This window comes from Pan paniscus, chromosome 11 (genome assembly GCF_029289425.2).
Source record: "Pan paniscus chromosome 11, NHGRI_mPanPan1-v2.0_pri, whole genome shotgun sequence".
NCBI lineage: Eukaryota > Metazoa > Chordata > Mammalia > Primates > Hominidae > Pan > Pan paniscus.
The window spans coordinates 5,792,501-5,809,477 of NC_073260.2; the positions used below are offsets into that span (position 1 = coordinate 5,792,501).

Below are 16,977 nucleotides of genomic sequence, written 5' to 3' on the forward strand. Positions count from 1 at the left end.
GGCAGGGGAGGAGGGAAGCAGAGGCGGCAGCAGCTCCACAGCCCGGGCATCTGCTCTGGGATGCCACCATGGAGTCCCGCCGCCCCTGAGCCAGAGAAGGGGTGATGGCAAGCCGGCGCGGTGGACAGCAGGTCCTTCGAGCCTCGACTTCCTTTTTAAACTGGACAGTGCAGCAGGTGGCATTGCCCAACTCCACTTTCCTCTGGGCCCAGAGGGGCTGGCTAGAGATGACCCCGAGCTGCCATACTTCACTGGGCTGAAATGTGGGCCAGGTCACAGGTCCTTCTTCAGGACCTTCAGTCACCTGGGGGTGGTCAGGCTTAGAGCATTATATTCAGAAAGGCTTTCAGATTGACTCCGTGATACAGACATGGGTTTGGATTGAATGGGGGAGTTTACAATGTGTTAGGCAAGCGGGTGAGCATTGCTCTTCTGTTTTGCTTGGACTGGAATGGGAGGATCCCACAGCCAGGCAGTATTTGTGGGGATGAACGCTGCCTTGACCACACATCTGAGGCCCCAGGAATGATCTACCCACAGGAGCTTCAGCAGTGAGTTCACTGGTGTGGCTCCCTAAACTCAGGGAGGGAGAAGAGGAGTGAAGGGAGAAGGCACGGGGACCAAGGCCCAGGAAGGGCTGCGGGCTGGGGGCTGGTCCCACTGTTTCTTCAAAGCCTCCTTCACCTGGGAGCTTCAAGCCAGGAGAGTCTGTCCCATCCTGGGGCTCAAGGGGAAGGGAAGAGTGCCTTCTCCTCCCTCTTTAGAACTTAGAGGAAGCTTTAAAATGGGGGTGGGGGCCAGGCGCAGTGACTCTTGCCTGTAATCCCAGCACTTTGGGAAGCCGAGGCGGGTGGATCACGAGGTCAGGAGATCGAGACCATCCTGGCTGACATGGTGAAACCCGTCTCTGCTAAAAATACAAAAAAAAAAAAAAATTCACCGGGTGTGGTGGCGGGCGCCTGTAGTCCCAGCTACTCAGGAGGCTGAGGCAAGAGAATGGCATGAACCTGGGAGGCGGAGCTTGCAGTGAGCCGAGATCACACCACTGCACTCCTGAGCAACAGAGTGACTCCGTCTCAAAAAAAAAAAAAAAAAAAAAATGGGGGTGTGTGGGGGGTTTCCCAAGACTCTGTCATCTCAGAACAAAAGTTCCCTGGAAACCTGGAAAACTGCCCCAACGGGGGCCACTCAGAGCACCCAGATCAGGATAAGTAAGTCCTTTCAGGGAATGGAGAACCCGGAAGACCAGTCCTTAATGTTCGATTCAGAAAACACTAAACTGTGCTGACCAGTTCCCTACCTACTTTCAACAGCTTTAAATTCTCCCCAAGAACAAAAAGAGATGAAAAGATCCAACCCATGCCCCTCCACCCCACCCATGGAGACGCTCCGCCATCTTTATCTAATTACACGCTCTGAGCCAGCAGGCAGCATGACTCATGCCTGACTCAAGAGAGAGCGGGCCCGGTTCAAAATAACCCTTTGGATTTTAAGCACCAAAGGTATTTCTGGAGGGGCTGCCCACACACTCTTCGCAGCAGCACGTGTGGGGCATAGCAGATGCAACTCTTGAACATAACCCTGCATATATTTGCACAACAATGCAACGCCTAGCAGGTTCCGTTCTTGAAGTAGCACAGGGAAGCGGAACACCAAGGAAATCGCTGAAGCACCAAACCGTCGCTCTCCTCCATCTGGAAGGAAGTCACTGCCCCTCTCAGCTGTGAAAGTCAGAGCTGCTAGACTGGGGCTGGTGATGGCTGTGGAGTCACCACCAGACCACCTGTCACTCCTCAGGGTCCTTCGCCCAGATGCCTGGCCAGACACAGGCTCACGGGCTCTCCAGGCAGGAGAAGCTCTGAAGCCACCGTGTTTGTTTATAAACAAGCCAGAAAGTGCTCTGTTCTTCTCTCCCCCCAAGGCTGCGGAGAGGGACTCCGCGTCTCTGTGTCTCAGAAGCTTGTTCCCAAAGTCGGAGTCTGGTGACAGGGGCCCCTCCCTTGATTGTTTGAAGCTTTTCTGGAAAGATGAAAATAGCCTTTCCTTTCTGGGCTGCCCCTTTGATTTTGCCTTCTCTGAGCAGACACGACTTCCTGTGTTTGGACAACTCGGCCGAGACGTGGCTATTTTGGCCTGGTGGTTTCCCCCGCCGCCTCCCTCTGCCCTTTATCTCTCCACACCATCTTTGGTCCCTGTGCGGCAGCATCCTTTGATGGCAGGCCGGCCGGGGGAGCAGCGGCATCTCAGCAGTCAGGGCCTTTCTGAGTGCTGACAGCCTAGTTGATCGATCCTTGAGGCCCCTGACAGGCCCTGGAAATTCAATATATCCTGGGGCGGGGGGCTAAGAGGGGAGGGTAAGAGTCAACCAAGATGGGGCAGGAGAGACTCTTTACAAAGCGGCTTGAGGATCCGTAAGCTTGTGCCATGACCCTGGCCTAAGGATCACTGAATATTTGACCTGGTGGGCCCGAAGGGCAGCCCCTGACAAGCCCCCCAATGAGAGATGGGGAAACTGAGGCCCAGAGGAAGACAGAGATGCTCAACTCACACAGTGTCCATGCCTTAAGCCAAATTCCACAGCGAGGCCTCGGTGCCACTCTGATAAACCTATTCTATTTGGAGGGCCGTGACTGCCGGAGAGCTGGCCTCCCTGACCCAGGCAGTGGGTCCTGAAAGGCACCCCCCACTGCTGCCACTTGGAGGCTCAGTTTTCTACTAATAGCTTCTACTTACGGGAGGCCTCACCGTGGGCCTCACACACGGAATACCAGGGAACGCCCTGGACTGCCCTGGGAGGTGAAGAGGGCCCACGCTGAAGACACAGACAGACTGGTAGCCTTGAGTAGTGCCGTTCCCACAGGCAGGCACTGTCTGGGTCCGTCCCTCCTGCCCTTTACCCAGGACCCCCTCTCAGACTCAGACACTATACCCAAAGCAAGGCCCGGCCCTCCCCGCCCGAGTCCTGAGAACCAGCCACAGGCCCCACCTACCCAAGGCTTTGAGCATGCCAAGGTAAAGGGTGAGCGGACAGCCCTGTGCCACCCCTGTGGGAAGAGGGGCAGCCAGAGGAGGCTCCGAGGCCCCACTCTGTCCACATCTGCAAAGTAGGATTCTGCCCAGAGCCTGCCAGAAGTGCTCAGAACATCCTCCCTGCACCCCGCAGCCCCAAGCACCTCGGTGGCCTCAGAAAACAGTTTGAGAAAAGGGGCAGGCATCCCCTGGGGCTCCTGGCTCACCAGGGAGGTTGGCTTTGTTGCTCTGGTCCCAGGGCTGGATGGGTGGGAGGGTGGCCCCAAACCACATCACCTCGAGAGTGAACCCTGAATCTCCCATCAAATTCAGTCCCTGAGCCCCAAGGAAGACCCACTCAGCACTCCCAGCCCAGGCCGGGTTCAGTTCATGCTTGCGTCTAAAGTCAAAGGGCTTGGGTTGGACCTCAGAAAATAAAACCAAACACCAGTGAGCCCGTGCCTGCCTCCAACCCCCACTCACCGCCTGTTTCAAATAGCCCCCAGGCACATGTGAGTTGCTGGGAGAAACTGTGGGGACCTGCAAGGGTGGCCACCCTCTATCTGGGGGTGGGCGGGGCTTGTCACCACGGACTGTGCTCCAGTAGGGACACGACAGGTCTGGGGTCACCCTGCTCACAGCTGGCCCCTGACCCAGGGAAGCTCCCAACCTCAGACTTCCCCAGGTCTAGCTGTGACTGCCCAGGCGTCCCCGGCTGTGACTGTCCAGACAACCCTGGCTGTGACTGCCCAGGTGTCCCCCAGACATGGCTGCCCGTGTAGACCCAGCTGTGGCCTTGGCTCTGGAGGCCTGGCCCCAGATGGACTCTCTCATGGCCCTTGCCAGCTGCAATGCCAGCCTTGTTCTTCATCCCTGATTTCAGGGTCTTGCCCCTCATGGAGGAATCCACTAGATCCTCTCCAGCCCTTGCTGAGGCTTGGGACTGAGCCACTCTGCACTTGGGGAGCTGCCTGGAGCTCCGCCTCCTCCTACAGGCGTGTGTGCCATGACTGTCCAGGCTTAAAACTAAGGGGTCCCAGGTCCTCAGGCTCTGTGACCTTGAATACACCACTAGCTCTCTCTGAGCCCACAATAGCAAATAGCAACCTCACCACTAAGGGCGGTTGTGACGATGACATGTTTCCATGCATATAAAATGCTGAGCTCTGTCCCTGGCTCACAAGGCATGCTCAGAGCTGTTAGCTTCCTGCCTCCCTTCCCCCCATCAGCTGCACACATAGGGGCTCAGCCCTGGATCCTAATCCATGGACATAACTTTTGGGGAAAACTCACTCCAGCCCAGGCCTCTGACTTTGTGCTCAGATCCACGGGGCAGCGAGTGGAGAACCCCGGGAAGAAGGGGCCCTCTCTCCTCTACCTCTAGGACCCCAGCCCTTCTGGCCAGACCCCCCACAGTGAGGCCTCACTTTCTACCTGGCCTCGGCCCCATCCTGCCCCCTGAGGGCCCTGGACAGGGCTCAGGAAAGTGCCTCCTACCTGGCCTTGTGAGTCCTGTTCCCGGCCGAGGTGGGCAGGCTGGTGCTAACGTTGGGGAATGGGGCCTCGGAGGAGCTGTTGGCAACCCTGTCACTGCTCAGCTCCAGGTAGGACCCGTTGAGCAGGTAAGGGCCAGCCCCCTCGTTCTCCTCATAATCCACGAAGAAGCTCTCGGCCAGGGAGCTCCTTGGGGCGCCCTGTGCAAAGATGCTGTTCACAGTCTCATTGAGGGTGAAGTCCTTCAAGTCAGAGCCTGCACCCAGCAGCTGGTCAGAGATGGCGTTAGCCGAGAAGAACTCCTGGGAGGCGAAGTGGGTGTCAACCTCTTCGTCATCCTTGTCCCCGGTGAGAGGAGTCCCCGTGACGTTGTGGTCTGGAGAGGAGACAGGTGGCTCAACCGTGAGCACGCCCCAGCCCTGGGGGCAAGGGCTGCCCTGGGGAGGGGACCTGGACGAGGGGGCCGGAAACACCAAGCTGAACCAAGAAGCTCCCAGAAGGAGGGCTTCTGCCCAACTAGAGGACATAATTCGGACAAAACGGAGGCATGAGACCTGCCTGGATCATCTCTTGCTGATGGGAGTTCAATCGACTTCTGCAGTGGATTGAATAGCATCCCCCCAAAATTCATGGCCCCCCCGGAACCTCAGAGTGTGATCTTATTTGGAAATAGGGTCATTGTAGATATAAGTAGTTAAGAATCTTGAGATGAAATTATCGTGGACTGAGAAATATCCTTATGAGAAGGGGACCCACAGAGACACCGGCACAGAGGAGGAGGCCTATGAGGACAAAGGCAGAGGCTGGAGTGACACGGTCACAGCCAAGGGGCGCCTGGGGCCCCCGAAGCTTTTGCTCCCTGTGGTGTCCGAGCTGAGGTGAGACCAGGTGCTCGTTGAGTGAGCGATGGGGTGAGCGAGAGATCAGACCATCCTGCATTTGACTCCCAGCTCCTCCACGGTGGACTGCATGACTTGGCCAAGCCACTTCCTCTTTCTAAGCCTCAGTCTCCCCATCCATCAAATGGGGATAACCACATATACCTCAAAGAATGCATGGACAGAAGGACCTATCCCAAGTCCTCAACCCTGTGCCTGCCCAGAGGACATCTGCAGGTAGCTGGCAGCTCTTAGGAACCTCCTCTGCAGATCTGCAAATGGTCTGAGACCCCTTCCCCAAGGCCCCCTTCCCTGGGCTGCCTCCCGGGCCCCACCCTCATGCCTCCCTCCTCCTGGTTACCTCGGAAGCCCTTGCCCCTGGGGGGCCCCTCGCAGGCCCCGCCGCCGGCCTGCTCGCACACCTCGTTGGTCTCCTGGCCCTGGCTCTGGCCCAGCTCCATGTCCAGGCCCGGGTGGCCGAACAGCCGGTTGTCCAGGCCCAGCCGCTCTGAGGAGGCCTGGCCGTAGAGGGAGCCGTTGTGCGGGACGAAGCCCATCAGCCCGGCCCCGTCCAGGCCCTGGCTCTCAGCGCTCTCGGAGGCGGGCTCGGAGAAGCCATAGTAGATGGGCTGGGGGCGGCTCTCGTGTGGCGGCTGCAGCAGCGTGTACTCGAAGGTGATGGAGGGGCTTTTGCCGTTCTGGTTCCACACCTAGGGAAAGAGAAGTGGGTCCCCAGCCCCTCCTTACTCTGTCCAGCCCCTTCCCCACCAATCCCCTTCCCACAGAGCTGCAGGGTGCGTTCCCTGCTGTGACTGGCAGTTGAGCCCCCTCAGGGAATGACACTGACTAGCCCAGCCCAACGCAGTGCTCCTGCCCCAGGGGCATCCAAGTCAAAGAGCCTGGGAACAGGGCGGGGGCTGGGGATGTGTGGTGGGGGGAATGGCCCACCCTGGGTACAGGCAACAAGGCGTCACTGTCTTCCAGGCACGCCCAGGTGGGCCCTCGTCTCCGCATGCTGTATGCAGAGAATTTAAGTAATGAAGCCAACAAAACCTGGCCTGCATTTTCTTCTCACCATGTGCCAGAAATTCTAAGTAATCACGGTGTCCCTCTCCCACCACCCTCCAACACAGAGCCCCACTGCCCAGGCCAGGTGGGAGTACAAAGACCCAGGCTCTGCCTCAATTCGAGACAACAATGAAGGCTCATCCCCGCTCCAGGGCTCCCTGTGGGATGGGCTGAGGCCCCTGTCAAGACCCTGGGGCAGCCCGGCTTCTCCCTCCGCAGACCCCTGCTGCCCCTCTCTCCGGGAGTTGCTCTTCCAGAGATTCCAACCAAAACCAGCCGGTGTCAGGAGCAGGCAGGCCTAGGATTTTAAAATAGGATGTTGGAGAGGGTCACGGGCTGGCAGAGGCAACGAGGGCCCACCTAGAAATGCCTGGAGCACAGAGACCCCCGGAAGACAGTGAAGCGGTTGTGAAAAGGTTCGCCACTAGGGAACTGGGAGAGAACGCCAGCGAAAGGAAATGCACTATTGGTGCCATAGCTCAAGTGTTTGAGAGTTGGCGGGGGCAGGGGTAGGGGTTAAAAACTTGTAAAGGTTTGTGGAAGTAAAGGACCCCAAGAATGGAAGGATGGCATGGAAAGGTGAGGGTGAGGTCCGCGCAGCAGCAGAGAAAGACACCCTCGTGTCCCGCAACTGGAAGGTGGGAGAGGCAGAGGCGCCTCCAAGGAGCAGAGAGCGTGCTCTTCCCAACTCTGCTAGGCCTGCTATGCCCGGGACAGAGTCCAACCAGAAGAGGGAGACCTTGAGACTCGGGGTGTGGGGATCTGAGTCAATACACTTGAAAAACTTCAAATCTCAAACGTCCCAAGCCTTCAGGGCCTGAAAAATGGGCCTGTCCCATTTCTCCCTGTTAAAGCCAGCACCACCCCTGCCTGAAGATGACACAGAGACCTCTGCCTTCATGGCCACGTGGGCCTCCCACAGGAGTTGGCCTGCCCTCCTCTCCCAGCCACCAGACCAATAGCTTAGATTAAGTCACCTTCTCACCCAGTCAGGGCAGTCCTGGGAGAAGGGGCTATACACCAACGGAACGGCAGGACCAGCCCTCAGGAACTGCTGGGTGCATCCTCTCATGACAAAGAATTTAGCGCCTTGGAAAGAACGTGGGGAGAAATGCTACCAGGCTACTAGGATGGCACTTAGAAGCATAGAGCAGGTAGGGGCTGACCTAAAGGATGCAGATGTAGCCAGCCCATCACGTCCCACATTTAACTCAATAGTTCAGCCCCCGCAATAACCAGACAGACCCCGGGGATCTGCCATCCGAATCTGGATGGGTGCTGCACCCTCCACCAAGCGGTGGCCTCCACTGCCAGGGTGTGATCACTGTGGTCTCTCTCCTAGAGCAGATCAGCATGGCCTCAGGTTGATCCTAGGTGGCCACTGATCTGGAAAATACGTTCTTTTCTATCCCTGTCAAGAAGGTGGACCAGAAACTATTTCATTCCCTTAGGGTGGACAACCGTATATGTTTACAGTCTTGACCCAGGGCTACACTTACGCTCCCGCTCCCAATTACAATACACTATAAAGGCATCTGGACCACTCCAAGCACTTGGCACTGATGGCACCATACTTATCAGATCAGAGGAGCAGGCACTGGTGCCAGAGGTCTTGGTAAAGCACCTGTCTTCCAGAGGAGCAGAGATTCAACCCTGTGAAGATTCAGCAGCCCCTTACATTAGTGGAAATGTCAGGGTTCAGCGGGCTAGGGCGTGCCAGACATCTCTTTGAGAGGAAAGAGAAATTGACAGCATCTCATACCCTCCACCACGAAGAGTAATTCTGGAGCCAGCATATTCCACATCCAAGAATATCTGTTCAATTCATCTGCTGGGTGACATTAAAAGCTGCTGCTGGCCAGGTGCGGTGGCTCACGCCTGTAATCCCAGCACTTTGGGAGGCCGAGGCGGGCAAATCATGAGGTCAGTAGTTCAAGACCAGCCTGGCCAACATGGTGAAACCCCGTCTCTACTAAAAATACAAAGATTAGCTGGGTGTGGTGGTGGGCGCCTGTAATCCCAGCTACTCCGGAGGCTGAGGCAGGAGAATCGTTTGAACCCGGGAGGCGGAGGTTGCAGGGAGCTGAGGCTGTGCCTTTGCACTCCAGCCTGGGCAACAGGGTAAGACTCCATCTCAAAAATAAAAAAAAATAAAAAATACATAAAAAAAAGCTGCTGCTTTGGGTGGGATCCTGAGTGGAAGTGACCCTGCAGCAGGTCCAGGCTGTGAGGAAAGCAGCCCGCCACATGGGCCGTATGACCTGGCAGATCCTATAGGAATAGAGATATCTGTGGTAGGGAAAGATATCAGATGGAATTTCTGGAAAGCCTGTAGGGAAAGCATAACATAGCACCCTGTGGTTCTGGAGCAAGGCCATCTGCAGCAAATAAATACACATCACTTGCAAAAAACTTCTGGCACACTGTGAGGCCCTACTAGAGATGGAACACTTGGGCCACGGGACATCAGGCGACCCACACAGCCAGAGCTGCCTCCGGCACGAGTTCTACCAGCTCCGCCAGCAACAATCCATCGTAAGGTGGAAGTGTTACACCAGGACTAGGCACACCCAGGGCCAGAGGGTACGACAAAGCTGTGTCAGCAAGGGACCCAAACTCCCCCATCCAAGACTCTTGTACCCACACATCCCCTTTCCAGCTCGCAGCTATGGCTGTGTGTGGGGGGGCCCTTATGATGAAGGGAGAGCAGAGAAAAATGGCCAAACTTGATTCAGAGATGGGTCGGCATGCCCCGAGGGTGCAAGCTGAAAGTAGGATATATTTCACTAAAGCCCCATCCAGGACTGGCCTGGAAAAAGAGCAGTGAAGGAAAATCTTCCCCATGGGCTTCAGGCAGTGCATGTGATGTGAGCATCGGTGTGATGGGAGGCAGGGCAGCCCGAGATGAGAGTATGAACTGAATCACGGGTGGTGGCAAGTGGCTTGGCTGGCTGGTCAGGAGCCTGGGTGGGAAAGATCAGAAGGCTGGGGACCAGGAGGTCTGGAGGAGGTACCTGTGGCTGGATCTAGGGAGTAGGCATAAAGGATGGAGGCCTTCCTTTCATTTGTTCATTTGTACCAGGAAGTGTCACCATGCGAGAGGCACTAAACACCCCAGTAGAAGACAGAATGGCCTTGCCACTGGACACAGGCTAGTCACTGGCATCTTCACCCCACTGCAGGCACAACGGGTGAATGAATCAGCGTGGAGGAAGGGATGGAAGCTACGTGTGGCCCCAGCACACGGCTTCTCACTCACCACAGCCACCATAGCTCCTTCCACTCCTGAACGTCCAGTCTCTGGCCTCAACACTAAGCCTCTAAAGTACCACCTCTAAAGGCCACTCAGCTACTGGGTGACAAGCTGATCACATCAGACCCCTTCCATCCTGGAAGTGCTGAATCTGGTCCTAAATAAAAGTTGCCTTTCCTGCCCACAGAAGCTCAGCCACAGCCCCAACGCCCAAAGGCTCACAGAGTATTTGATTGAACGGGACAGGGTACCGAGAACATGGCATTAAACAAAGGGACCCGCTTTATAGCAGAGGACGTGCCACAACGGGCGCACGACTGTGAGATCCACTGGGCCTGCCGTATCCTGCAACACCCAGAAATGCCAGCCTGATGGAGCAATGGAGGGGGGAGCCACAGTGCCAGCTGAAAGGCAGCACGCCCGTGAGGATGGGGCATCTCCCATGAGGCACCACCCACATAAATCAAAGGATTTTCCTTCACTGCCGTTTTTCCAGGCCAGCCCTGGATGGGGCTTTAGTGAAATATATCCTACTTCCAGCTTGCACCCTCAGGGCAAGCCGACCCATCTCTAAATCAAGTTTGGCCATTTTTCTCTGCTCTTCAGGGCACTCCCACACAGCCCTAGCTGTGAGCTAGAAAGCGGATGTGGGTGCAAGGGTCTTGGATGGGGGAGCTTGGGTCCCTTGCTGACACAGCTGTCTCATACCCTCTGGCCCTGTGCCTAGTCCTGGTGCTGTGTGCCCAGCACATAGAAGACATGGGTCTGGGATGCAGGAGGGGCAGTAGCAGTAGCGATCATTCCCAGCCACCACTTGGGGACTGTGTGTTCCCCATCCCTGCAGCTCTGGGGTCTGTGGTCTGGGGACCTTGGTTTGCACATGGGGAACGTTTCCACCCAAAGACGAAGCAACAGTTTCATTACACTTTAGGCTGCGGCCACACACGGTCTGTTTGGGCGTTTTGTGCCAAGAGACCAGCAGCATGGAAACGAGTGGCTGTCCTGGCTGGGTGATTGAACTTGATCATCGAGAGCAGACAGGCCAAGGCAGGTGGCTCACGCCTATAATCCAAGCACTATGAGAGGCTGAGGCAGGAGGGTTACCTGAGGCCTAGAGTTCGAGACCAGCCTGGACAACATAGCAAGACCCTCTCTCTACTTAAAAAAAAAAGAGTAGGAAAGGCGTTGTTTGACCCTGGGGCCAAAGAATCTATGTGGCACCTGCTGATGCCCTGGGCATCTCTTGGTATCCCCCTGCCCCTTGTGATGATAACTGGACAAAGGCAGCAGCCTCAGGTTGAGACGGTCATGGAGACCAGGGTCACCTCACCAGGTAGCCACCTGGCCCCTCTGAAGTGCTAAGCCAGGCTAAGGGGAAATAGAGAGCGTCGCAGAAGAAGGAAACTGTGAGTGTCAGTTGTAGCCCCTACACCAGCTGCAGTTCACCCCACTAAACTTCCTCCTGTAAGGCTCCCTGAGAAAGAAACCAATGCAATTCTAGAGGGGCTGTTCCCTGCCAAGGCAGACTCGTGCAAAGCGCATGGGTCCAAGCTGTGCCGGGGGTGGACCACGGACCCCACCCTTCGGCGAACTGCCTGGGGTGGGCGTGCAACAGTTCACAGCTGTGCCCCACCCCAGGAATTTCCCTCAGCCAGGGGGAGCTGTCTCTCCCCAGGTCATGCCCCCCACAAGGGGCAACTACACCTGGCAGTATGTGATGCCCTCCTGCCCCAACTTGAGATAATGCGACCCCCAGGGGGCTGGCCGAAGCCCGTTGAAACTGCATCACAACTCAGCTGCCCCCTCTGTCTAGTCCCGTGCCCTCCTGCCCACACCAGTGTTCCTGAGACCGCTCCTGACACTGCCCCCCAAGCCCTCTTGCACACAAACCCCCACCTCAGAGTCTATTTTCTGGGGACCCTGACCTACAAAACAGCCCCTGCAGCCAGGAGGCAAAGCCAAGTGGTCAGTCCACCTCCAGACACAGCTCCAGGCAGGACCAGGTAAGCATAGACACAGAGATGCGTGGCCCCCATTTGATTCCGGGTCACCAGGAAAGCTCTTCAGCCAAAAAGCAGTGTGGGGAGATGGACAAGCACCCCCAGTTAGAGACCCCTCCAGCACAGCAGCTAAACAAAGAACAGGCTCTGGCACCAGGCAGGCCTGGGTTCAAAGCCCAGTCGTGCCACTCACAATTCCATGACTGCAAGTCACTCGCTCTGTGCCCACATTTCATGACCTGCAACGTGAGGCAATGAAACCCACTACAGTGAGATCTGGAAACCAAAACAGCCCAGGTCGTGGGGTGGCTCCATCCCTGCTGTATTCCCTCAGCCTCCAGGAAAGCCAGCAGGCCTTGATGGGCACCATAATTGCCCATCTTGATGTCACCTGACTTGAGTGACACGACAAGTCCTTTACATATTTTCGGTGCTGAGGCACCAAGCCACCAGAGGCTCCATTTCCAGACGCTAGCCATAGAAGAACTTGTGGCAAGCCAGGCATAACAGGCCCACGCTCTCTCCTGCCCACTGCTCGGGCCCTGAGCCCCACCCCAGAACCCCTGAGTATCCTGGGGAGGCCATGTCAGGGGAGGGGCAGGGGCCACGGGAACTACCTTGGGCCCTGGCACTAAGGACCCAGCACCATAGTGCCCGGGGAGGGGGTGGAGCATGAAGCCAGGTAGGGGCATAAACCCCTCCACCGTGGAGTAGGGAGGGGTCCAGCCTCAACCTTAATGCCCCGAGCTCCCTGTGGACTTCCCAAAGGGCAGGAAATGGGCCAGCACGGAACCCCCGCTGGTCCACCAGGGAAGCTAGCCACAGTGAATGGATGGAGGAATGAATGATTTCAAGAAGTGGGTGAGAGAGTGGGTGGTTGAGTGAGAAGTGAACGGGTAAATGAATTAATGAACTGATGAGTGAATGGGAGACTGTGAATGAACCAAAATCCGAGTGAATGAATGAATGGGGGAGGGAGTTAGTGAAAGAACAAGTGAATGAGTAACAGTGATTGAACGTGAAGCCCCAGCCCACGCAGAGTGGTGAGGCTGCTGGGTGCACGCGCACAGTGGCCCTGGGGGTGTCACGGGCTGGAAGACCCCACCCGTGGCTGGATTCTGGGGAAGCAGTGCCCAGGGCCCCTGGGGCCCCCAAGGCCTGCAGCACACATACCATGACATTCAGGCCCTGGTTGGTGGGCCCCTGTGCCACGATGTACTCGATTCCGGTCTCATAGACATCCATGGGCCGCCGGTACTTGACCACCGTGCCTGCGATGTTGAAGTTCTTGGGGCTGTCCACCTTGTAGTTGCCGTTGAAGAAGTAGTAGCCAGCTTCGTCTGCAAGAGCTGGAAAGGCAAAGCCGCCGGTCACAAAAGGCCAAACTGGCTGGGGGAGGAGCCAGTGTCACCAGCTCAGGGAACCACCACCAGCCCTGCCCTCCAGAACCCTGGCTCAAATGCCCCCGAGACAGGAAACTCCCATCATGGAGAGTCTGGCCAGTGAATGCGGAGGAGGTGCAAACGCACATTCCTCTCAGCCTAAAATCAGCAATGAAGGACTGGTCTAGACATTGAACACGGCTGGCTGGGGACCCATTTGGTCCTGTTCTTGCGGCTACCTGTGAAGAAGCTGAGGGGCTGCAAGGTAATGAGGTCACACCACAACCAAGGGACCCGGTCTGGAGCAAGAGAATCTGTGGCCTGTGGAAGGCACACACGAGGCAGCAGGGGTCCTGGGTGCCCCTCCCGTCATCCACACAGAGTGACCCTGCAGCCCTGGCCAGGCTGGCATGGGTGTGCTGACCACCAGGCCTTTCCTGGGGATCGCCCTGAGCTGGCCAGCTCCAACCTCTCCACGGGAGCAGAGACTTCCTGCTGCCCTTGCAGGCAGGGCCATGCTGACCCTTCACCCAGTCAACCCGTGCACCCAGGCCTGGCCGAGGTGCTCAATCAGGCCAGGGCGGCCTGGTGCAATCTCAGTCGCCCTCTTCCTGGGTGCTCAATCAGGCCAGGGCGGCCTGGTGCAATCTCAGTCGCCCTCTTCCTGGGGCCGGGTGGGTGGGCACTCCCAGGGCCTGACTCCAGCCTGATGGAAGCTCAGGATGGAAACAAATGGCCCATGAAGCCCTGCAGCCCCCACTCCCCACCACCCCTGCAGACTGGAACAACTGCCCAGAGCTGGTGGGGTTTCAGGGGGAACTGATCCTCCCTGGGGCCATGGAGAGTAAGAAGAGGTGGGGGGCCTCCAGGGCTGGGGACGCAGGGAGGAGGCCGACTCGACGCTCGGGACACTCTGTCTTCCAAAGGGTGTCCTTAAAGCCAGTTCCAGGAACTGGCCAGTGGGAGAAGAGGAGTTCGGCTTCCAAATTCCTGATGCAATATGAACAGAGGAGCCGGGGCAATTAATTTATTATCAGACAGACGCAACAAGCAGGACATGTCTGCTTGAAAAACCCCCTTCACGTAGAAAAGTCAGAAGATAACGCAAATTAGAGTCCAAGTTCTGCGAGGGGGAGTGTGCTGGGGCCTGGTTGTCTCGGCCCTGTTTCCAGGTATCTGCACAGGGTTAAATCCGAGGCTCTCGTCCAAAACCTGTTTCCTGACAGTAATGACCTTCCTTCCTGCGGCTTTCCCAGTGCTCCAAGCCCACCCTTGGTATTTCTACACGTCTGTTTCAAGAGCAAGAGCTTTGCAGCCAGCTCAGAGAATGTGGAGTTTCCTGGCCTCTCCACTCTCCCAGCAAGCAAGCGACAAAGCAACTGGCCTGGCGAGAGGCCCGGCTCCCCGCTCGGGCCAGGGAGCAGCCCCCAGGGCGCTGGGTGGTGGAGCCAGCATCTGCAGCACAGACCTGCTGGGGCAGGGGCACTCAGACCCCAGGGCACATACGGAGGGCTGGCCCTTAGGCTCTGGAGAGGGAACAGGAGAACCCAAGGTGGGTCCCAGCCTGAAGACCTTCAGCAAAGCCTCCTCTTCCAGCACCCCCTTAGGAGATGGGCTTCACCCCACCAGTTCTGGCTCTCAAGAAGAGTGGGAGGCAGTGGGGGGAGTAAACCCAGGTAGTGTCAGGTTTGGGGCTGCACCTGTGTCCAAGAACAGCGTCCCTATACCCAAGCCTGCCCCATGAAGGGCAGGGCCGAGCACAGAGCAGCTCACAGGTGTCGGCACCTGCCCACTGTGGCCCAAGGGGTGCAGACATGGCACATTGCTTGGCCAATACTCCATCTTCCCAGAGGGCTCTTCCAAAATTTGCCACCAAGGCTCCCTACACTCAAAATCTGCCACCAAGATGGGGCCTCATCACTCTGTCCATCATGGAAACAACTCCAGAATACTCAGGTTAGAGGACTCCCCTCCTACAGCCCAGCCTCCCAGTGGCGACTGACTAATGGCAAGAACATCAGCATGAGGCCCCCAGACCTGAGTCGGAATCCTACCTCTGCACCGACTTCCTCTCAGTGCTACCTTGACCTTGTCACCTCCTGAGACTCACTCCTCGAACCCCACAGGGATCTCATCTGCAGCGGGGCCCCCAGCTTCTGCCTGTGCCAGGCTCTCGAGTGACAGGGAGCTCACCACCCAACATCACCACCCTCCCATTGTCCAGCAGCTCTGAGTTCAAGGTCCTGCCACGCACAGGGGTAAAGCTGGCTCCCCTATGAGCACCCCAGCCACACCCACACAGCTGGCTCAAGTTCTGGCTCCTGCAGCCATGCCCACAGCACTGGTCCATCCCTGTCCTGGAGGAAGGGGTCCAGGGTCAAGTGCCCCTTCTCTGCCACGCACAACGCTCCACAACCAAAAGCTCAGTGGGGCAGCTGCCAGACACTGCGTACCCACCTAGCACGTCAGCAGACTTCTTCCTCTCTACAATCTGGATGTCTCGGGCACCAGCCGGGATGTGGGTCACCAGAGAGTAACCTGGAGGCAAACGGATGACAGTGAGCCCCTCTTGATTGGAAAGGCAGCCTTGGGTGGCACTCGCCCACTCCACAGCTATTGGAGGGTGAGCAGTGGCTGTCTAAGGGCTGGCCCAACCCCCACACCCGCTTGTGTAGCTCAGCTCAGCCCCGTCCTATTGCAGAGGCTGACCCACCAAGCTGGGCACCTTCCCAGGCTCACCCCTTCCTACCAAGGCCATAGGAGGGCTCATCCGTGCTTGCCCCAGCCCCTCCCAAGGGACAGCGAGGCCCGCAGGGACATGGAGCACACTGGGAGTTCAGTCCGGCTCTGCCATGTGTCACCCAGGAGACCCTGGGCAGCCGATGGAGCCCCAGTTCCCTGTGTGCATTGTCACTGCCATTTTAAAATCCTGTCTTGTGACAACAACACGTTGACTTTCAAGGCTCGCTACACTCAAAGACGTGGGTGAGAAAGGACAAGGAGAGCTGCAAATAGAATCTCCAACTAAGCCTACGCCCTTCCTAAGCGCCAGGCCCCAGGCTGAGATCCAGATCGGGCAATATCAGCCAGCTCAGAGCCTGTCTTCAAGGCCCCCAGGCCCGTGCGGAGGCAGCCATGCAGTCCTCCCAGCTAGAAAGAAACCAAGGGTCTGGAGGGGAGGTGCTCAGAGAAGGAGAGGCGTTGCTGGCAGGTGGCTGAGAGAGGAGCCTGGGGAGAAGGAGAGATTTTAATATGCCCTGGGACAGGAAAGAAGGGGCTCTCCAGGTTGGACGTTTCCTGGGGCTTGATGCTTGTCTCACCGGATCCCTCTGGGAACGGAGGATTCCGCGTGCGTCTCCCTGCTGGGGTGAGTGTCTCCTGCAGGCCGGTACCCGCCTGCCATCCCTCCCCTAACACCATCACACTTACAGGTCCCTGGAGATCCTGACCTGTCCCTCACGGACAGCCGTGCTCTGGAAAATGTTTAACAGTGGGCTCTTTGGAGACACGGGGGAACAGGAGCTGTGACTTGTAGCATTGGCCAATTTCCGTGGTGTAAACACCCCTGCTGAGGCCAATTTCAAGCCACTGTAATGGGGCAGCTTAACTTCAAAATGCATTTTAAAACATTTTTCCCCTTCTTTGGGTTTCAAGACATAAGCTTGAAGCAAGCGACTGAAGCTATGTTTGTTTGCGCTACCAACCTGATATCACTGGGTGTGGCATTGGGAAGAGAGGCTGCAGCACACCCGTATATGGTGTTTTTGCCACACAGATAAAATAGTTATACACTTTGGGAGGCCGAGGCGGGCGGATCACCTGAGGTCAGGAGTTCGAGACCAGCCTGGCCAACATGGTGAAACACTGTCTCTACTAAAAATGCAAAAAAAAAT

General features: G+C 57.1%; 2 protein-coding genes across 7 annotated transcripts in view; one reads left to right on the forward strand and one right to left on the reverse strand.

Moving 5' to 3' along the window:
• ADAMTSL2 (ADAMTS like 2) overlaps positions 1 to 16,977 on the reverse strand; it is a 40,275-nt gene that overhangs the window by 14,771 nt on the left and 8,527 nt on the right. For all 6 annotated transcript variants that reach the window (XM_034929421.3, XM_008976034.4, XM_003822440.4 and 3 more), the window contains 4 exons: positions 15,542 to 15,622; positions 12,876 to 13,051; positions 5,743 to 6,091; positions 4,507 to 4,879 (listed from right to left, as the gene is read on the reverse strand). In XM_034929421.3, coding sequence (XP_034785312.2) covers positions 4,507 to 4,879; positions 5,743 to 6,091; positions 12,876 to 13,051; positions 15,542 to 15,622 — 979 coding nt within the window. The remainder of the gene's footprint in view (positions 1 to 4,506; positions 4,880 to 5,742; positions 6,092 to 12,875; positions 13,052 to 15,541; positions 15,623 to 16,977) is intronic.
• Positions 15,838 to 16,977, forward strand: part of MYMK (myomaker, myoblast fusion factor) — a 30,201-nt gene continuing 29,061 nt past the window's right edge. Inside the window, exon 1 of the mRNA XM_034929422.3 lies at positions 15,838 to 16,451. Within this exon, the coding sequence (XP_034785313.2) occupies positions 16,392 to 16,451 (60 nt within the window). The 5' untranslated portion in view covers positions 15,838 to 16,391. The remainder of the gene's footprint in view (positions 16,452 to 16,977) is intronic.